The sequence below is a fragment of the Suillus clintonianus genome, assembly GCF_016758775.1.
Source record: "Suillus clintonianus strain FC179 chromosome Unknown DEU56scaffold_10, whole genome shotgun sequence".
NCBI lineage: Eukaryota > Fungi > Basidiomycota > Agaricomycetes > Boletales > Suillaceae > Suillus > Suillus clintonianus.
In genome coordinates, this window is record NW_024539234.1 from 414,730 (window position 1) to 435,291 (window position 20,562).

Here is a 20,562-nt window from a genome sequence, read left to right on the forward strand (position 1 = left end):
GCCTCCGCTACCGACCACTCTCGTTTCAGTCAAGAGCCTTCCTCATTACATGTAGACGAGAGATCTTTCTCCCGTGTCGCCCTGCTTCGCAGTATATTCATCTCGCTGGGATGTTACGTCTTAAGTTTAAAGGTATCGAAGCTACCTCGGCGAGCATTTCAACGTGTGCTACGTACCATCTGGTGGGAGAACCGTCGACCCTATAGATGTGTGTTGTTCGCCCGGGTCACTCAAACGGACTTACATATGAGATCGTGACGTCTTAATTGAGCGGCTGGCCAGCGCGCGCATGCAGGCACCTAGCATGGGTTTTCGTTGCCTCGCGGTCGTCCTCCAAAGCTGGCCAATTGAAAAAAATTGTTCTATTGTGTTTCTTTGGATTCCTTGCATCCACTCGCAATTCGTTCAAAGAAGGAGGACTCGTCGTACGGGCAGCTTTTGTCTTGAAGCTTGCTTTTCAAGTTTATTGACTCGACCCTCCCTCCCCTGATTTGTATTATCACCCAAAAGACACGATCGACGGCCCCTGACCATATATTATCCCCTTCCACTAGGTGAGATCATTATGGACAACGCTGCACGGACACAGGCGGAGATGTTCCCTTCCGACGACGAGTATGTGATTGTATGTGCCTGTAGCCGCAGTGTAACCAAGTTATTGACTCTAGGGTATTCGACGAACTCCTTCCGCTCACTTTTAAAATAAAAACTGAACTGGACTGTACATCACGACCTCGACAGCGGGATTCTCAAGTTCATTATCAAACTCTAGAGCATTCTCTGGGTAATGTGGTGCGTCGTCTTCACAGGAGCGCCCATTTAACTCAAATCATTGACAATTCCGTAGTGTCAGAAGATTTGGAACCACCGAGGGTGGTCTCCCATTTCTAGAAAAGGAAGTGATTATCCCCGCTATACTGGAGATTGGCTGACTACCTGGATGGCTTAATTATAGCATTTATTCCTTCGTTCTCGGGTAGATTTCCTCAACTTGAAGCGTCCGAGGAGCTGAAATCCTCGACAATTCCCCGGTGAGAGACGACCCTGTAACTTGGCAGGGGGCGTATCAGGGCACTGCAGACTTGTACCAGGATGTTGTGTTCTACTGCGCATGGTATCCTATGTTATCTGATAAGACTTGATGGTATTGGGATGGAGATTGATGACAGATGCGATAAAGCACCAATACCTTTGACAGTTCGTGGCATTGGACTCTTTCTCTCAAGCGGTTATCAGTCGGCTGCTTCATCCATCACGGGTCCACGATGATTCCAGGAGAAGATCGCGGTTTCTTGCAGTGCAGATGAATACCTCCGAACGATGCAACCTTGAAAGGTTGAACATGACGCTCTTGGGAGCGCGCCCAGGCATTGATCCCCGTCCTTCAATACTAGCACCACCTGATTTAACCCTATATTTAAGATACAATGAACAGGACATTATACCTAAAGTCCCCGAACAATCCAACGTCGAACTGCCCACACGTTACACACGACATCCTTTGCTATGGCATATACTACTAGTACTAGTACTAAAACGACAATCCGGCGAACTCCGGACGTGAAGGTGGTCTAAAACCGTACTCCGTCTCGTGGGAATAATGTTGGACCAGTGCAGTTTGGCAGTTTGCAGCAAATTTGCAGTGCACCCCTTTTGTTGTTCTATTGGCTGTTTCCTGTGATGGGTAGATCAACTGAATATCAAGCATTGAATGATCTTACAATTATTCTTCAGCTTCGGAAGAACAAATCTTTCTGGATGATGCCCACGCCCCTGGCGAGGACGCGCAAAACGCCTTTGATGAAGTAGCCGAGGCGATCAAAGAGTCGATCAAGAAGTCGCGCCGGTCGTGGAAAGTCCACCATGAGTCTTCAATGTGGGCTAGAGCAGCGGGGCTGAGCGACGATGAGCTCACGAGCTTCTCTCGAGATGATCTCGTACAAGTCCGAAATGGACAGGCAAGCTACGGACACATTATCTTCGGGAAATTGAGGCTTCCTGCTGTTAATGATAAGCTGGGCGAGGGATATGTTCACGTTAGGTGCGGTTCTTTTGTTCTACTGCTGCGGGGCCTTGGGGTTTGTGTCGTATTGACTTATGACTTCCGTTGTGGCAGGATTCACCACGAGGTGAGTATTCCGTCCGCTTGATTCATTATTACTACTCTCATGTTAATCGTCAGGGAACATCCGGATGGAAACTACATGCTATCCACCACCTCACGGCATCTTTTGACGCTGATGGTCATCCCCATTCGTGGCGTGCCATTCATCCTGATGGCTATCCCTTGGAGTTTTTTGAGTACCACTCCGAGCTTCACGAGGCCCCACCGCGTTCCTCCTATCGGTGAATGTCGGAATTAAGGAACAAGAGAAAGAAATGTGTAATGATATGTTGTACGATATGTCGTTGTAACGTCCGCGGAGCCATGTCGTGTCTCGTAGCATCTCCCTGCAATAGTTACGTGTGATTGATTTGATTGCTCGTAGCCCACAGGGGGCGTTCACCCTCAAGTAACTTGTCCCTGTTGTGTTATCGCCGAATGGGTAAAGTACCTACTATAATCTGTCTGTCACATTAATATTGCCTGGTACTACTAGTACATGCGATAGATGAAGCAAAATAACGAGATGCATGTCCGACACATGGTCAATGACCCCAGAGGAACACTGAAAAAAATTGCCAGATTCCGCTAGTGCCTGTTGATGCTCAAAGCAAGTCTATTGGGTATGGTTATAGTAGTACACAAGAAGACAAAATGAAAAAGTCGGGATTGTTCATAGTTAATCAGATGCCGCTGCACTCCCAAACCAACAAGACATAGGCACATACTCGGACACGCAACAGATAAACTATATGTACAAAAGTAATATGAAACAAACCAAAAAGATAGAGACGCATAGGCATAGGAAGCATCAACCAAATTGGTTAGCGCGGTAAACAAGTGGGCGTCCATGGGCGATACCAGTCAGAAAGCATATACTGAAGACCAGGATTCGTTATTCGGCGCCGACAGACCCGCTGCAAAATAAGGCTGATCCCCATTGTGACTCTGATACACATCGTTCGGCATCGAGTACATGAACGGAATCGGTACCGGCTGCAACATCTTGTCGTTCTGCACGCTCGAGAAAGCGGCGAACTGGCAGGATGGCGGCGGCGGCGGCGTCGAAATGTCCATGAAACTCGTCATCTGAATAGTGCGATCCCCAAGTGATGACTCTGTGGGCGTAGGCGAGTAACTGAGACCAGGCGTCGGTGGACTGATCTCGGAGTTGGCTGGACTGCTATCCATTCCCAGACTAGCTTCAGTTGGCATCCATAGCGAAGTCTCCACGGCGGACGAAAACGTCGCCGAATATGAGTCTTCACGGTAGGAGGTGCGTGTAGGTAACGTGGCGTGCCGCCTGAGACCCACACGAGGCCTTGCCACCAAAGGTGAGCCTGCTGTGGAAGATGTCGGTGAAGCATCGGGGCTAGTCTCTATAACGGACTGCGATCTCGGACTGCTCCTAAGCAATATATTGCTTTCACTCTTGCATTTGGTGAGGGCGCGTCCGGAAGCGGCCGGCGCTGAGGGCAACTTGCCAACCCAGAGGCGCCACTCAAGCGCTTCACCCAGCGCACGTTCGCAACGACCGATCTCCCGTGGCGGAAGGCCAGAAAGTTTCGCCCATGCACGATTTGAGTAACAACGATCTTGCGTGAACTTCGACGCAAGAATGAGTGACGCGAGGAAAGTGCGGCGAGGACACAGAAGCGGCGAGGGAAGTGGAGGAAGCGGCGTTAAACAGCCACTACTCTGCTTAGGCTTGTGCGAAGACGCCTTTGCATCAAATACTGGCTCTGCAAATGCAGAGTCAACCTCAAGTGTAATGGGATTGATGCGGATGGTATCCAGCAAAGCATTGCCTGTCGATGTTTCCGTGGAAGATATAGGTCCGTCAAGGCCAGCGCTAGGAGCGCTGACCTCACCTTGAACGATGCGTTCAACCGATTCCTTTTCGCAAGTAGACCCAGGATGCACCTTCTCCTGCGTGACCAGCTCTGGGACCTTGGCGCGGATAGCTTCCAGGTAACAAAGGGCTGTCTGTAGAACGCTGCCTGACGTGCGAGAGCGACGAAGAACCTCGTGGACAAACCCTTTCATCGGCGCGACGTCGCACCGTAGGGCCTGGTCGTTCAAGCAGGGCGTCAGGGAAACCTCGGGCGAATGAAGGGAGTACGTATGTGGGATGCATTGGGCGGGCGTGGGAGATGGCTGTGTCGTTGGAGATATGGGAGAGGGGAGTTGAGTATTACGCCCGTGGAGTGAAATGCTGGGAATTGATGCAATAATGGAGTCGTTGGAGGAGGCAGCCACAGTCGGACGAGATGATGTCAGAAAAGCGAACGGGATGTCCTGAGGATTCCATATTTCGCATATTGATTTTACAGCTTGATCTATTGGCGGGTACGGTACCAAAATTCAGATTAGAAAAACGGCGGCTAGTATTAAACATACCGACTAAACCAGTTACATATTTTGATTTCTGGGAGTCGCGAAGCTGACATTCTCGCGGGTGAAATTGAGGATTTCGCTGCCGTTCTGGGTCATAGACTGATAGAGGTGAAGGGGAAATGGATGATACAGATGAGGCGGGAGTAATGAGATATGAAGGAGATGGACGTGAGGAAACTGAGGAAAGGGTGGCATAATAGGGTTGCCAGCGAACCCGAGTGTGCGAATGTGACGTTGTGGTTGGTGGCCCTCGATGGGCCAATGAGTGAGCAGCGGAGCGAACCATAGAATTGAGCAGTGTGAAAAAATACGGAGAGTTGAGACGAGAGCGTAAATATTAAGAACACCAGATAGGACGAGCTTGAGCGGATTATCTAGAAAGACTTGACGAATGCATTAATGGAGTTTACGGTGGTTACTTTGGAGCAGAAGGTAAGTTTGGAGGCTTTTTGAGAGACGGGCTTGGAGATCGGGCTGGAAAAACGGGGAATGACTAGGGAACACATCGTGACTCCTTTGAAGTCAGGAGGATGAGTCCAAAGTCTTGAGACTCTAGACTATCCTAATAGTTATATAGCCTTGACGAAAAGGCTACACAACAAGAAAAAATGAGCTGAGCGGAGGTGATTCCGAGAGACTTGGAAGGTAAGCGCAGATATAGGGCTTCTTGTAAGGCAGTACCTGGCAGTACTCAGGCTCAGAGGGATGAATGGTTTGAGCTGAGCCGGGCGTTATATAACTGAGTGAAGGAGTCACTGGGTATATCAGGACCCTGATCACCCAAATGCGGGGTCCTTGGATATTCCAGTATACCCGACCCCCGACTCCATTCCCCGACTCTCCCCCGACCCACATCATTCTCCAATCATGACTCATTGCCTCCATTACCGAGTCACCTTGTTCTGAAGCTACAAGTGCTCGTCACCGAATATCGGACGAGCCTCTCTGCATCTCCTAGCTGATCTAAATTTGCTCAAACATGTGTTCATGATGTCCATCAATGTTATCCGCAAGTATCCGCCAAAGTTTTACACCGCTTCCGACATACGGTCTGTACATCTTGTTCCAGTGTATTCATCCTAGATGATCAGTGTGATAAGATTTCTCACTCCATGGGCAACCTACTTAGGTAGACCTGTGTGCACCACCTCCCATTAACGATTGTCTTCTTTCCCTGTACCTTGAGAACTCACTATCTGTGTCGTTCCCACGATGCTGTTTATGGTCTCACCTTCCCGCCTTTCCTCATCGTCGGGATTGCGCCATCCCCAATGGAGTCATCGGGACGGTGGCAGTGTGTCCCCTTCTTCATACTAGTACTGCTGCGCACAGGCAGTACTGCCTCTACTAGCTCCTTGGGTGCGCTTCCATAATTCATGCGCACTAGCATTCTGTCAAATTCGCCGTTCTTCCTCAGTCAACCCCTTGTTCGCCCACTCCGCCCGTTTTGTTATGCCACGTCAAAGAATTCACACTCAACTGATGATCACAGGGTTATTCTTGATAATATGAAACGCCTATTCGTCTCCGAATTATTTTATCGGATCTCGAGCAACGCAGCTGCCTCCTATAGCCCCCTATGTGTCGTTTTGTTCATCCTAAATTCTGATCTCAAAGCAGCAAATTTTAATCATCTCTGTGACTCTCCTTGACTCTGAGACTGCACAATTACAACTCGTGCCACTTTGGCCTGATGGCCTGTGACGTCCCATCGGGGAAGCCTTCCGAGGAACACAATCATCATTCCCAACAGTCAGCCCGTGTTGTTGCTCGAAATTGCCAAATCACCCTTCCGTGAATGCCCATTTGCCTTCCGGATGTCTGAGTAGATCTCGAACGTAATCCTTGAATCATCCGCCATGTGTTTTCTGACTCCAGCAACTAATCACGAGCATTAAATTGGTACATCGATGACTCGTACTAGCTGTACATGTTGTTTGCAATACACGTGGAGGCGGCGTGCTAGAATCTTGATTATTTTCCGACTTTATCGTAGTCAACAGCTTGTCCCGCGGCTATCGCAGTGCTCCATTATCCTGTAGCGGTGGTGCTCCAAGTACGTGGTTATAGTCGATGGCAAGTCGATGGAGCTGTATATATACGTGATAGGCTTCTACAGGTAGACAATTCCTATCGTTGCACATCCTTTGCAATTGATCAAACAGGTACTGCGTATACATATCCTAATGTGTAGAACGTTACCTCAGAGCGAGCTGACACCTCACGACATCATATTCACACCTCCACCGCTCTCCACCGACGGAGAGCGCAGTCTCCCGTCTTCACGGACAGTGCGTTTAAAACGGCCGGCGAGAACGTCGGACAAACGGCAATTTCCCTCACGTCGGGTCATTCGCAATCTCAGGGGTGTGGCAGGCCCCTTTGACTAGATAGAATCGCCCTACATAGGGTGCACTACTGTACAGAAATTAGATCTAGGGCAAAGTCACCGCCTGGACCTGGGCTTGCACAAAAGACTTGTCGGGTTGCCAGGTCAGTTGTTTACCCAATGCATACGAACCTGGAAGCCTCTAAGCCCTCGAGCTCAAGGGTTCGGGGCCTGGTTGTTATGAGTAAGACTTGGCGCTGACTTGCGCCTGTCAAATTGTAATACGTAGTACACGTACGAGAAACATCTCTGCAAGGTCAGACGACTTTCTGGCGTCAGAATCGGTCAGATTTTAAATTTCTGGCATCAGCGCCCAGTAATTGTCAATTATTTAGCAAAGGTATTGTCACTTGCCTTGGTAGGCGTCTGCTTCATCTCCTCTGGGCGATGTCCGTTTTAAAACCCCTCGGCTTTGGTATTGGTTTGGATATTCGTCGAGCGTCTGCGCCCGAAGTTCCGAGTTGCTTGAAATAGTCTCCGCTGAGGCAGCATACTTGTAGCGCCAGGAAATCTCCGAGGCTTTGACAGCGCGTGGGGTCTAGTTCAAGATAGTTTGGAGCACTACACCACTTGTGTCAAAAGCAGGCAAAGGTGTGGTGTGCTTGAGGAGCTAATACGATACGTGTACTATGTCCGACAGTGAACGTTCTCTGACAGATTCTGACTAACAACCTCAACCGGACAGAAAATAACCCAACCCGGGAGCCGCTTGTGATACAGAGTAAGAACTCACTGCCAAGGGGTAGTCTGATGAGAAGAAAGGCCCCACTTGAGCGGTATGCCACGTGAGCCCACATGGAAGACAGTAGAATATTGCAAAACATCACTAGGAACACACCTGAATCAAAACAGCTCTCATCGAGTCGCACCGACCAATGTCTGACCCGACATAAGCTGTGAGATCTCTGACACACAGAATGACGCAGAAAACGGTCTGTGCAGATGAGAAATAGGGTGCATAGGGATGCACCCGATCACTACCCTTTACTACCGAGTAGGTCCCAGGACGAGTCAGATCGGCTCGGACCTATCTGCGAAGAATAAATAAAGTGGCACTGAATGGTTACACGGAAAGAGAAGCTCAACCTCGCCATAGGCACCCGAACAAGTAGCAACTGTCAGACGGTCGAAACTGGTCCCGTTGGCAAGCAGGAACCTGCAGGAACGTTGTTAGTAGCATGTTGCGCAAAAAAAAACACTCCAGTCGAGACTCGATACTATGCCGATGACCGTATCTAAGAAGAATTCAGACAACTTGAGAGGGATTTTCCACGAATCTGCGCACATGGTGGTATCGTGACGACTAGCAGAATCCCTCTTACCAAGGTTGTGCCAAGGTAACGAAAGCCGGGCAGTAGTAAGTTACAATTGAATACCCGCCAATTCAAGTTGTCTTACCTACTCATTATCACTACAAGCAAAATTACACTTGCCAAAGCAACAAAAGCTGTCTAGCTGCCATGGCGGCACTGTTATTCCGGCTCGACAGTTTCGACTTGTCTTGAAGCCGCCTTGCACCTCCAAGTTGCATGTTCTAATTCGCAACCAGATGGAGCGCATTGATATCATTAGAGCTTCCATTCCATTGTTCTGAACCCCTTCCAAGTCATCCAAGACGACGTGGGCTTCAAGTGAGAGTCTTGTCTCATACCTAGGATGTGAGTGCTTGTTACATTCGGGCCGACTCATGTCGGGCTGACACGGAATAATAGGGTGTCGCGGAGAACATGTCAAGAAAGTACGCAACTTCAGTGGCAGAACGCACAATTGTCAAGTTTTGCACAAGAACGACGATGGTGGTAGGGGTCACCCGCTCACCCGAGCAACATTGTGGACCTACGCCAGAAACGATCTAGCAATCCGCTTGCCGGGCTGTATGTAATAATATGTGACCCACCAACCAACGTAGTCACATATTTTGCCAAGCACTGAAGTTGGTCTCGTTCTTCTTGGTTCTGCCTCTCGTTTCAAACAGTCCGCTCATTTACATATTTGTTTCACTCTGCGTTATTTGCTGTGATGAAGCTCACTGCGTCGCTTCTTGCTGTGCTTACCACTGTCGCCGTTGTCGTCCAAGCCGGACATAGCTTTGAAAAGCTTCCTGCGCCGGGTAGGCATGCTGCTGTATCCGCTCGAAACAAGGGTTTGTTTGGCAATGGCACACCCAAGCTGCGGAGGAGCAAAACCTGCAAACAGAGACCGGTCAGTCGTGTTTCGAATTTGAATGCTGACTGCAAAGAAGCTTATTAAGAATTCTATGGTCCTGTGTAACTGCGCGCTGTATAGGTCAGCTCGGAAAGTCCTGCGCTGTCAGCTCCGGGTGTGCTTGCAAATTCACCCTCGGCTTCAGTTTCAACTACAGCATCAACTCCAACTCCAACTGCAGCATCGTCATCGGCTCCCACTCCTCCTGCAACTTCACCAGCTCCTCAGCCCCCGACATCGGACAATGGACCCAGCAAAAACAACTCTGGAGGTGGACCAACTCAGGGATTCGTGAAAGTCATCTCCTCCAACGGCTGCGGGTCTAGTGGTGCAACAAGTGCGACTTTCCCGAATTGTAAGCTAAGGGAGGATAATTACTGATGCGCATATCTTTACCAGCGGAAATTACTGCATTGAGCGGTCCTAATGGTCATATTGATTTCCTGACCTGCGGCATCAACGAGGGCGGATGGAACCCACCTCTCCTCAAAATCGAGAATATCGTTACTGCTGACCTGTCAGGAGTCGCGTACCGAGATGGTTCTGCATTCGCAAACTGCAAGGACTTTGTTCCAACATTCGAGAAATATGGTAACCAGTATCAAAGTCGGTATTGTTCGTCAAGTCTTGCTTCGTTCCTCACTGACGCTGGGCGACAGTCCCTGCTATTCTCCTTGCGTCTTTTGCCATGCAGGAGAGTTCATGTAAACCGAGCACCGTTGGTGGAGCTGGTGAGCAAGGGTTGATGCAGCTCACCAGCGATAAATGCGTCGGTGCTCCAAATGGTGATTGCAAGGACGTTGTAAGTCATGTTGTCTTCGCGTCGGATGCATCATCTTGATCATATACATATTCCTGCCCAGGATTTCAACATCGGTGCTGGCGCCAAGTTCTTTTCGCAGCTGCTCAGTGACAATAACGGCGACCTTCTCGCCTGCATTGGTCATTACAATGGCTGGTTCAAGGGGATGACCTATGTATTTGTTTTGTTGCCATACTTCATAGATCCTGGTGTTGATGGTATATGTACAGGGGGACGCAACCGCTGCTGCCCACGGCGGCAACTGCAGAGAGCAAAACAACCTCGACTAGTATGTCTCTATGAATCTCGGGGTTGAGCGATTTAATCTAACATGTTAAAATAGTTTACACCAGTTCTTGAACGGTTGGTGCCAGGACGTCAACGCCTATCAGCACAACCCTCCTCTTGGCAAGTACTTCAACCTGAATGTCTGCAACTAAGCAACGTTTGCCCTCATCGCGACTGTCTATGTCGCTGGCACATGGTAGGACATTTATTAGCATTAAGCAAGAGTTTGGAAATCCTATACCACATACCCTTATACCTGCTTTATGGTGGCGCCATCTGCGCTGCCCCGTTATTGCACTTATTTTCTCTCGTTAATACGAAGCTTCTTTGTGCGCGAATGTCTGACAATCCTCATCCCTAAGCTCGACCCTAGTTAATGTAAAGCCACCGATGTGAATTTCCTTTCTCAGAAAATTTCAGGTCGGGGTGATTAATGAACTGGCCAGTAGTTGCAGATCGCGACACACTTCCTAGCTAGTGAGCGTCTTTCAAAGCATGAGTGATTCATCGTCAACGTTGTCTTCCGCGTCTCCTTCTCAGGCATCAACCGCGTTATCATCTCTGCCCTCTCCGGAGATCCAATCACTGAGTCTAGGAGATGTGACAGACGAGGATCGGGCGCAGGCCGCTAAGATCAAGACACAGGCAAATCAAGCGTTTGCAAGTGCGTGTTGAACATTGTCATTACATTCGCGCTGATGTTGAAGTCGGGACGATCTGCTCAATAGGTCATAACTTCGTGGAGGCCGTCAGACTCTACTCTCAGGCCATAGAGCTGAACCCGATAGATGCAACGTATTGGTGCAATCGTGCCGCAGCTCGGACAAAATTAGAAGAATATGGTTTCGCGCTCACGGATGCTTGTAAGTTGCTAGATAAGTCGATCAAAATGTTTTAGCATCTCACGCGACTGCAGCAAAGGCCATCGAAGTCGATCCTAAATATGCCAAGGCTTATTACCGGTATGTGACAGGTTGTGGGTACAGGTCCGAAGCTAAGCGCTCGTATCAGCCGCGCGACATGCTATCTACAGATTGCGAAACCTCAGCTAGCGATCGCGGATTTCAAGAAAGTCGTCGTGCTAGAGCCTAGAAATACGGTCGTCCAGTCACAGCTCACAGCTACCCAAAAGCTCGTGCGCAGGATAGAATTCGAGAAGGTATGTTCTGTGCTACATGTTAGTGTCGTGGCTGATCTTCTGGGCAGGCAATTGAAGTAGAAGGGGAGAAAGACGCCGTAGAAAGATGTCATGAGATCATCGCAGAAGGTCAGTTGTTCGAATTTCCATAGATTCTTTGTTTTCATCACTTTCAGGCGGCTGTGAGGTCGAAAAAGCATATGCTGGTCCACATTTGAGTACCGGGGAGGATGGAAAATATGCGATGACGGAGGAGTTTATCAAAGGAATGATCGAATGGTTCAAGTTGGGCAAAAATCTTCCAAGACGCTACGCATGGGAGATTATTCTTAGGGCATGTTCGCATTTTATGAAAGAAGAAAGTCTTGTAAACTTGGACCTGCAAGAAGGCATGACGTGCGATGTTATCGGAGATGTCCACGGTCAGTCTGGCGCTGCAGCGCTTGATATTGGGTTTCAAAAGATTGCTAACTGTGTTTATTTTAGGGCAATTCTACGATTTATTGCATCTATACTCGTTGACGGGTACACCCACCGAGAAGCATTGTCTTCTTATGAATGGCGATCTTGTTGATCGAGGATCATGGTCTATTGAGGTTATTCTTACCGCTTTCGCGTACAAATGTGAGCACATGAACTATATGAAGGGCCTTAATACTGAAATCACGCAAGGGTTATACCCCGCACGCATGTTCATCAATAGAGGTAATCACGAAGCAAAAGACATGAACCGAACATATGGCTTTGAAGGCGAGGCAAAGCACAAACACGGAGAGCAAACTTACAAAGTTCATTCCCTCCGTTCTTCTTTATTTAATGCGCTTACAACTTCCTCAACAGTTATTCGCTCACGTTTTCACCACTTGTAAGTGTGCAAGATTCTGCTAAGTTCAGCTGAATGATCGCTGGCTCTTCAGTACCATTGGCCACGCTTGTGAGCGCCACGAAAGCACCTACCAAAAAAAGCGATACAACGATTCTGTCACCAGAAGGACTCAAGAGATACTTTGTCGTGCATGGTGGGCTATTTAGTAAAGATGGTGTCACCCTCGATGAAGTTCGCAAAATTCCTCGAATTGGACGGCAGCCAGGTCAAGAGGGTTTAATGTGTGCGTACCCCCTCCCCCCCGCTCTTCCAACTAGTTCTTGCTGACACGCTTCCAGCCGATGTGTGTATTGATGCTGTGCTCATGCGTGCAAGCACTCAAAATTAATTTTAGCTCCTCTGGACTGATCCTCAAACACTTCCTGGTCGCGGGCCAAGCAAACGCGTATGTGTTAATTAGCTTCCCAATCGCTTTGAGACTCACAATTCCCCTTCCAGGGTGTCGGCATCGCTTTTGGTCCTGACGTCACGAAGAGGTGGTGTACATTAAATGGCGTTACTTCTATTATTCGGAGCCATGAAGTCCGCCAGGGTGAGTGTGTTTCGTCGCTTTTCTAGAGAATATAACTCCAATTCTGGTTTCGCAGACGGGTATGCCATAGAGCACGATGGCCTCTGCACAACCGTCTTTTCAGCTCCAAATTATGTGGACCAAGTGGGAAACAAGGGGGCGTTTGTATGTCTATGCACTACTGTTCATCAACGTTTCGAATACTCACACCTTGCTAGATACGAATAGATGCAGAAGGAGAACAAAAGTACACCCAATTCGAGGCCACACCTCATCCGACAATGAAACCGATGGCATACGCACAAGGGGGTCTGGCGAACTTGATGATGTAGATCCTCAGGCGAATCTTTCACTGTGCATGATTTAGGTGTATGAGAATAGAGTCACGTAGAATCACGTAATGGGCATGGGCGCGTGGGAATCTTGCTACTTGTAGTCACCAGTTGCTCGTTTGGACGCTTAACATATTCAAAACTCTTCCACTTGACTTTTGGATTTGTGAAGTGCAATGGACAAGACGAAATCAAGACTTGCCGCGTTCTTCGACGACGACGAAGATTCTTCGTTCCCAGTGCGACGAATAGACATTATTTATGTCCTTGAAACACTTACCAACCACTTCGTACATTAGCAAAAGACCCTCGATGACATGAAGTTATCGCAGTACGCGCAAGGCACTGTTCGCAAGTCCCGCCGAGAAAAGGAGAAGGATGCTGCGGATGCCAAAAAACGAGAGGAGGAAGAGAGTGCTGCTAAGGCATATGCCGACTTCATTGACGCGTTTGAGGGGGAAAGTGTGGACAAGCGGAAGGCCGGTTCAGGATTTGTTCGCGCATCGGACGGCGCGAAAGTGTCTTATCAACCGCAAGCCAAAGGTTCTGCGGAGTCTTCGTCGCGCACCAGGCCAGTTTTCTCTAATGAAGATGAAGTATGTGAACCGCTTCATGCGAGCAATATCTGCTTGTGCTTATATTCTTGACCAGTCCACTGCATCAGGTATTGCACCGAAACCGAAAGGAAAACGAGCCATGGATTCATTCCTCGAAGAGATCAAGAGGTAGCTAAGTTCTTACTTCCAAGCACGTTAATTCATCATTCCTCCAGGGAGCAGGCAATGCGAGAGGCTAGGTATTCCCGCTCTTCCCATGGGCGGTCAGTGACTGCTTTAGCAGGTGGGTTTTCATCTGCTGTTGTCACCATGAACCTCAAATGTGTTGCATTGTAGCATACGAAGGACAGAGTGGTAGCAAGGACCGCGGTGATCCCGAGGTGAGTGTGAACAATTTTTTGTTTCTTCGGTTTTTGATGATTTCTTTCGCAGACTTCCAACCTTTTTGTTGCCAATCTACCATCCAATGTCACCGAACAATCACTTGGGACCTTTTTTGCCCGTCACGGTCCTGTTGGCTCCGTGAAAATCATGTGGCCCCGAGGAGATGTTGTTTCTGGTCCGGGTGGTGACATGACTGCTTCGCGCCGCAACAGAAATGCCGGATTGAGCGGCTTTGTATCCTTTATGAAGCGTAAAGATGCAGAAGCTGCTCTGAGGGAAGTCGATGGCCTTGACTGGGGAGGCTCGATTCTTCGTGTGGGATGGAGCAAAGCTGTGCCTATGGCTGCAAAAGCTCTCTATGGTAGAGATCACATCAGTTGCTCGAAGCGTTTTTTTTTTATGCATTTTACAGTACCGAGCAGGACATCCAGATCGAGATCGAGATCGCGAGGACAGGAACGTAGGGGAAGGAGCGAGTCACATTCACCAAGGCGTCACTCCCGGTCTCGCTCCACGGGACGCTATCGGTCTTCTAGACGTTCCCGCAGTCGTTCCCTGAATGATAGTCGCTCACCTCGGCGGCGGCGGTCGTACAGTCGTTCACGCTATGACAGCCGCAGTCCGCGCAGGCGGTCACCAAGCCCTTCGAGGAGGCACGATTCGGAAGATGAGGCTGCTGCCGTCACCGACACATTTATTCGCGCTGTAGCCGCCGAGGTCAAAGGCCATGGTTCCGAGTACGAAGAAAATCTCCGTGAATGGGAGCGGAGCAACCCCAGGTACTCTTTTATGACGCAGCGCAAGGTATGCCAAGCTATCTCATCCGTGAGGACGTTGACAGACTGCAAAAGCACCGACGACACGCATTCTACAAAGGTCTAGTTGAACGAGACGATTTTACGGGCGCAGAATTTGACGACGAGGTGTGCGCATACTTTTTGCGTACTGAACCATGTTAAACATCTGCCAGGGATATAACTCAACCTACTCTACCGATTCTGCGGAGGAGTCGGAGCAAGAACGAACTCGCAAAACTGTTCTAGGCAAGCTAGCTCGCAAACGGTTCGAGGCAATGCTTCGTGGTGTCACTGGCAAGAGAGGCGAGCTCGCTCGCTGTATGACATTCAGCTTGGAGCATGCGGAAGCCGCTCGTGAGGTATAGTCACAATTTCTAAAGAGTGCTCCGGTTCTGACTATGTCAGGTATCGGATATCATCATCTCCTCACTCTTGGTGGATGGCACACCTGTGCCACGCAAGATTGCTCGGTTACATCTCATCTGTGATATTTTACACAACTCAGCAGCCCCAGTACCAAGCGCATGGAAGTTTCGCCAGGAATTCCAGTCTCGCTTGGGAATAGTGTTCGATCATTTTGCCGCCATCTATCATTCTTTTCCTGGTCGGATTACCGCAGAAACGTTCAAGAAGCAGATCACAGCTGTAGTCGACATCTGGGAAGACTGGATAGTCTTCGCTCCAGACTTTACTGCGGAACTGCGTGCCAGGCTGGACGGCACCACGCAGGCTGATTTGAACGAGCCGAAGGCAGACGACGACCCTAGTGTTGCTGCAGCCGAGGCACAATCTTCATATGTTTCCAAGTTCAAAGCGAAGTCTTTCCAACCTGCGCAGGAATTAAGCAAGGCAGCCCCTAGCCTCACAAACGACGCCGATGATCTCGATGGTGCACCGATCGAAGATATGGATGTGGATGGAGAGCCATTAGATGTGGATGGTACATCTGTTGATGATGACGTTGATGGCGTTCCTCTTGATCACGGCGAGGATCCTGACGTCGACGGCGAGCCTATGGAAGACATTGATGGATTGCCTATGGATACAGATGACGTTGATGGTGTCCCTCTGTGAGGGATTGAGTATTCCAATATCCGTCCCATTGTATTGCAGAGAGTATCATAACGAAATAGCGTGTGGTCTGTCAATGATTTTAACACAACAGCATGATGTACACCTAAAACCCAACAACATCGGTGGACATGATTAACATCTCAATGGCGTGCATGACGGCCAGACATTGATATTTGCTTCAAGATTGCTTCTTTGGCAGCATCAACAGCAGATTCAGAACCTGAAGTACGACGTTAAACCAGTGATCTCGCATGGATGAACCGACTTACCGATGATGATGATGGTACTGTTCTCTCTGCCGACTGTAATGTCAGCGCCGGTCTCGTTTCGAAGGCGAGTGACGTTAGACCCCTTTGAACCCACGATTCTCGGGAATGCAGAGCGATCAGGGAGACTCAAAAAGCCCACACAGGTCATAGCTGCAGCTTGCGCAATAGCGTCCTGGATAAGGCTTTGGGCCCGCTCCAGTCCAGCAGCGTCACTGCCCTTCAAAGTCCACTCCGAGTCACCTTCCTCAGCGTCCAAGTAGTTTTCAGCGACCTGCCAGTCAATTTCGATGGATGGGACATCCTCAGCATCATCAATGCGGGCGGTCGTAGAGCCATTTTGAGGGGGAGCAGTAGGGACTGCTGGCTTCTGAGGCTTGCCAGATTGCTCGACGGAAACCCCGAAGTTGCGCAAAGTACGGAAGAATTGGCCCTGCTGTGAAATGACGTGGTGGTACTTCAGTGGTACCGAGACAATGGCTGTCACGCCCTCAGGAGCAGCAGGCTTCACGTGGGTCTGTATGGCACATAAGAACTAGAAAATGGTGAAAGAGGGGCTTCATACCTTGAGCTCTTCAACTGCTGCCTCGCAGGCTTTGCGAGGACCAGAAACCTTGACGATGTTGGCCGGATCAGCGTCTGCCATCTCACTTGCATTTTCGGGGTCGCCAAATTGATTGTACGAGCGAGATCCAGGGAACTGTACTTGAACTCCAGTTCGATTTTGAAGGTCATTCAGATGTTGGCCACCTCTGCCGATCAAATTACGGTGCTGGGACGCAGGGATCTCTACAGCCAGAACAACACGGTCACGCAACGTGGCCACTATTTTCTCGAGTTCCTCTTTGACCTTGTTAACCAACTTGGGCTCTCCGCGGAGGCGAACATCATCAGAGGATTCACCCTGGCGAGGGCTGGCAAAAATGTTGGTAAAACAGCAAGAAACAAGTGGAACAAACATACAACCGGACAAGCCCAGCTTGAAGCTTAGGGTCAGAAGGACCGCCACACCTGTTGATGAGATCTTTTAAACCCTGGCCACCAGCACCGATGATGGTGCGGTGGAACTTGGGCTCGATAACCAGGGATGCTGTGATTTCCTCGCCGACTTGATCAGCTATAGCCAGGATGGCGCTCTTCGCGGCATTGATTGCCTCCTTTGTACCACGAACCGTAATTTGGGTAACAGAACTGCTCCCATCGCCGGTTTTATCGACATCAATTTGAGCACCGGTGTCGTCCTTGATCTCGTGGATGCTGGCACCACCTTTGCCAAGGATACGGGAGACGGAACGAGAGGGAACGTCGAATGTGAGTACTTTATTGTTTTCCTTCTCAAACTCCAGAGCTTCAAGCAACTCGGACTTTGCGCTAGCAACACCCCGCTTGCCACCCTTGATGAGAACCTCATCAGGCTTGAGTTGCTCCCTTGTCTTGCCCTCCCCGTTCTCGCCGGATGAACGAGGGAATGTGATCTTGACACCGTAATTCTCCTCCAACCGAATGGCGTACTTGCCACTCTGACCAATGAGCTGAGCGTGGTACTGGTTGGGGATTTTCAAGACTTCAGAGGTCTCATCGGCCTGAGGGAGTGTCAGAAACGGGACAGCCGAACTACGCCATGACTTACGAGCCTCTCGACTTGCGACAAGATTCGTTTTTTGGCTTCCTCTACGTTTTCCTTGCGACCTGTAATCTGTTTGCAAATGCAGTGAGAAATAGGGTGAAAAAAGAAAAGCAAGTCCTGAGCTACCTTGACCTTGGATTTTTGATGAGTGACCGCCGCCTTCTTCTTCTTGCCTGCGTCTTTTTCCTTCTCATCAGCTTCGTCCGAGAAATCGACCTTAACACCAAGAGCATCGCGAAGTCTATTGACACCTGAGCCCTGTGCGCCGACGACGCGACCAACATACTCCCGATCAATGTCAAATTCAATTGACTAGGTTACGGGATCAGCCAGAGCGACAACTACAGCATCTTAAACTCACATAGCTGCTGACAATGGCGTCATTCTTGGCATCCTCGACGACCTGAAGGATCTCTTTGACCGCACGATCGACGTCGATGATAGCCCCTCGGACAAGGATGACATCTTCGTCGGATGCGTCGCCGGCTTGTGCACCAACCTTGATAGAGAGCGTGGTATCCTCACCAATGATACTGCAACACGTTCGTTAATGCACTCGCCCTATGAAATGACGAACTCACGCATTCAAAGTGGTGCCTTCTTGACCGACAACAGCTTCATGCCAGCGCTTCTCAACCGGGACAAGCTGGCTTTTCACTTCCCCAGCTTCCTTGACCATCGTGAGCAGCTCTTCCACAACAATATTCAAATGCTTCTCTTTCTCCACAGGCGAAGGCGACGCTGATGGAGAAAGGGGATCGTAAACCAATAGAACTTGGGATTGCTCGGCAGATTCTGGCGGGAAGAAGACTTGGACATTGTGCGCCTCGTGGAACTGCTTCAATCTAGTCATATCGTATGAGCTTCGTACTTCAGCGGTATTACAGATCGTACGCACTTTTTAGCATTTTTGCCCTGGACAATGCGATGGACGAGCCATTCGACCGAAACTTCCCTCGTTGCACCGATAAGTTTGCCGATCAACTCAGAGATCTGCCTAACCACCGCGTCCACCACAGATTTCTCACCAGCTATGTCAATGTTTAGAACCGATGCTTGAGCGATGGCGGCCGGAGATGGTGTAAAGATCAAGGCATCAGGATGAGCACTAGCCAAGGTTCCTTCGTAGTCGATCCGTGTCATATACGTGAGAATTTGCTTCGAAACCGCCAAAGGGCCAGGAAGAGGGAACTCGTGGATGAATTGAGAATTTGCCTTGGCCATGACAGCACCTAAACCAGTGGGAAGATTATCCGCCAAGCCCCACACCGTGACATCGTCGCCAAGATCCTCGGGGGAAGCAACTTCAACCAAACATTTGCTCTCCACTAAAATCTCGTCGACCGCTTTGCCAGCAAGAAGACGATGCTGGCGCTTGGGCAAAGAAATTTTGAGGCTAGTTAGGCTCGTCCTGAATGCTTCAACGGTAGCTTTGATGGTCTCGACGACACGAACGACGCCCTCGCGATCTCCACTGACAGTAATCTCCCGCTCAGCTTGGTTCAAAGCGAGATTAACGTAGGATTCTTGCGCTACCTCAATAAAGTGGTTGCGACGATTAAGGACGAAAGGTAGAATATGAGCCGGAATGTCTCGAATTTTTTGGGTGAGTTGTGAAGTCCGAGAAGTGATGATCTCATTGAGCATTGCCTGAGCTTCCAGGGCAAGCGGGCGCGAGCCAGTGATAGTAACGGGTACCATAACCTCCTCTTCCTCGTCGCCTGGGAGGGGGGTAGAAGTTCCGTTCGTTCCGCTTGCCTGTCCGTTGGGGGCACCATCCTTGGGAGGAATATCGACCTTAACACCTGTAGCCTCGCGAACCTTCTTGAGAGTAGCGCCTATAAGTATGAAAGGTAAATGCATGGAATGTTACTGGATGTGAAACCTTACCCTTGGGTCCGATTAGAGCAGCGATGGTAGACGCAGGGGCATTCAAAATCAAAGTAACCTAGTGAAGCAGTTCAGACACAAAAATAAGTAGTTCAAACATCTGTCATGTACCACAGGGCTCAAGGTGGCCAACAAGTGACGCTTAGCCTTGTCAAGGTCCTTTTGAGTCTCGCCCTTCAAGTGGAAGGTAGTCTGCCGACTCTGATTTGTCGATGCCTCTATTTTGACCCTGTACTTTATCATGACCTGCTTCATGATTTCACCGAGCGAAGTTTGTCTACCATCCTTGACGGGAGTTTCGACCTGAGTGACCGTGAGATAATCTGTGATGACTGGTGTAGACTTGACAGTAGCCTTGATGCGAGGGCCAGCATCAGAGCCCCAGGCAGACTTTCCAGGTGTAGCAGCGACAGGCGTGGAAGTGGCGAGAGTGGGGAAATCCGCTTGCGAGTCAGCGTCGGCAGGGACCTGGACGGCACGTCTGGGCTTAACGGCTGTCGTCTCCCCAAGAGAGGGAAATGGGTCAGGAGCTCCTTCGAGTTCGTGTCTCTTCTAAATATACAGATACCATTCATCAGGCCAACATGTCGGTGCGTATGAAGAAACTGACTGACCTGGAGTTCAGCTGCAGTGAGTTGCATGTTTCGAGGATTACGGGTGTCCAAAGCGAGGAACCTGTGACGAGAAATACCTGCGTTGATCTAAACTCAACGCGAAATCCAAAAATCCAAAAAATTAAGAGGGTAGGAAAGAAGTAGAAAGGTGTTGGATAAACCGGAAAACGACGGACAACGTGTCGAAACCCGAATAGGTTTTCGCCTAATAGGAGGCTATATACGTGCGAAACATCACATCACCATTGATAGTAGTTAAGTAAAAGGACTGAAGTTAGGGAATTGACCGAGGCCTCGCACC

At 49.5% G+C, this 20,562-nt stretch overlaps 6 protein-coding genes across 6 annotated transcripts; 4 read left to right on the forward strand and 2 right to left on the reverse strand.

Moving 5' to 3' along the window:
• Positions 1 to 1,590: 1,590 nt before the first annotated feature.
• On the forward strand, positions 1,591 to 2,479 carry DEU56DRAFT_780518 (uncharacterized protein). Its single transcript, XM_041351964.1, has 4 exons — positions 1,591 to 1,684; positions 1,735 to 2,041; positions 2,117 to 2,129; positions 2,183 to 2,479. The coding sequence occupies exons 1-4, from the start codon at positions 1,681 to 1,683 to the stop codon at positions 2,348 to 2,350; spliced, it is 492 nt and encodes a 163-aa protein (XP_041212743.1). The 5' UTR covers positions 1,591 to 1,680; the 3' UTR covers positions 2,351 to 2,479.
• Positions 2,480 to 2,553: 74 nt separating this feature from the next.
• Positions 2,554 to 5,208, reverse strand: DEU56DRAFT_780519 (uncharacterized protein). The gene is made up of 2 exons (XM_041351965.1): positions 4,505 to 5,208; positions 2,554 to 4,443 (listed from the first exon to the last, which is right to left on the reverse strand). The coding sequence occupies exons 1-2, from the start codon at positions 4,785 to 4,787 to the stop codon at positions 2,969 to 2,971; spliced, it is 1,758 nt and encodes a 585-aa protein (XP_041212744.1). The 5' UTR covers positions 4,788 to 5,208; the 3' UTR covers positions 2,554 to 2,968.
• A 3,701-nt stretch (positions 5,209 to 8,909) lies between these two features.
• On the forward strand, positions 8,910 to 10,554 carry DEU56DRAFT_923041 (glycoside hydrolase family 23 protein; the record flags this gene model as incomplete). The annotated part of the gene is made up of 7 exons (XM_041358526.1): positions 8,910 to 9,092; positions 9,177 to 9,450; positions 9,495 to 9,701; positions 9,755 to 9,897; positions 9,959 to 10,072; positions 10,128 to 10,186; positions 10,241 to 10,554. 7 exons carry the CDS (start codon positions 8,910 to 8,912, stop codon positions 10,335 to 10,337), a joined length of 1,077 nt encoding a protein of 358 aa, XP_041212745.1. The 3' UTR covers positions 10,338 to 10,554.
• Positions 10,548 to 13,185, forward strand: DEU56DRAFT_780539 (phosphoprotein phosphatase). Its single transcript, XM_041351966.1, has 16 exons — positions 10,548 to 10,577; positions 10,632 to 10,849; positions 10,914 to 11,048; positions 11,102 to 11,147; positions 11,197 to 11,344; positions 11,392 to 11,452; positions 11,500 to 11,745; positions 11,810 to 11,947; positions 11,996 to 12,111; positions 12,164 to 12,188; positions 12,241 to 12,432; positions 12,488 to 12,492; positions 12,544 to 12,594; positions 12,648 to 12,741; positions 12,797 to 12,885; positions 12,939 to 13,185. The coding sequence occupies exons 2-16, from the start codon at positions 10,681 to 10,683 to the stop codon at positions 13,050 to 13,052; spliced, it is 1,629 nt and encodes a 542-aa protein (XP_041212746.1). The 5' UTR covers positions 10,548 to 10,577; positions 10,632 to 10,680; the 3' UTR covers positions 13,053 to 13,185.
• Positions 12,873 to 16,093, forward strand: DEU56DRAFT_33759 (uncharacterized protein). The gene is made up of 11 exons (XM_041345741.1): positions 12,873 to 12,885; positions 12,939 to 13,291; positions 13,352 to 13,648; positions 13,704 to 13,777; positions 13,825 to 13,892; positions 13,946 to 13,989; positions 14,042 to 14,354; positions 14,406 to 14,797; positions 14,845 to 14,916; positions 14,964 to 15,149; positions 15,196 to 16,093. Exons 2-11 carry the CDS (start codon positions 13,229 to 13,231, stop codon positions 15,862 to 15,864), a joined length of 2,178 nt encoding a protein of 725 aa, XP_041212747.1. The 5' UTR covers positions 12,873 to 12,885; positions 12,939 to 13,228; the 3' UTR covers positions 15,865 to 16,093.
• Positions 15,935 to 20,539, reverse strand: DEU56DRAFT_33581 (uncharacterized protein). The gene is made up of 12 exons (XM_041345729.1): positions 20,262 to 20,539; positions 19,759 to 20,199; positions 19,648 to 19,705; positions 18,656 to 19,595; positions 18,339 to 18,602; positions 18,119 to 18,290; positions 17,884 to 18,069; positions 17,761 to 17,826; positions 17,094 to 17,713; positions 16,696 to 17,044; positions 16,134 to 16,647; positions 15,935 to 16,084 (listed from the first exon to the last, which is right to left on the reverse strand). The coding sequence occupies exons 1-12, from the start codon at positions 20,286 to 20,288 to the stop codon at positions 16,005 to 16,007; spliced, it is 3,717 nt and encodes a 1,238-aa protein (XP_041212748.1). The 5' UTR covers positions 20,289 to 20,539; the 3' UTR covers positions 15,935 to 16,004.
• Between the last annotated feature and the right edge of the window lie 23 nt (positions 20,540 to 20,562).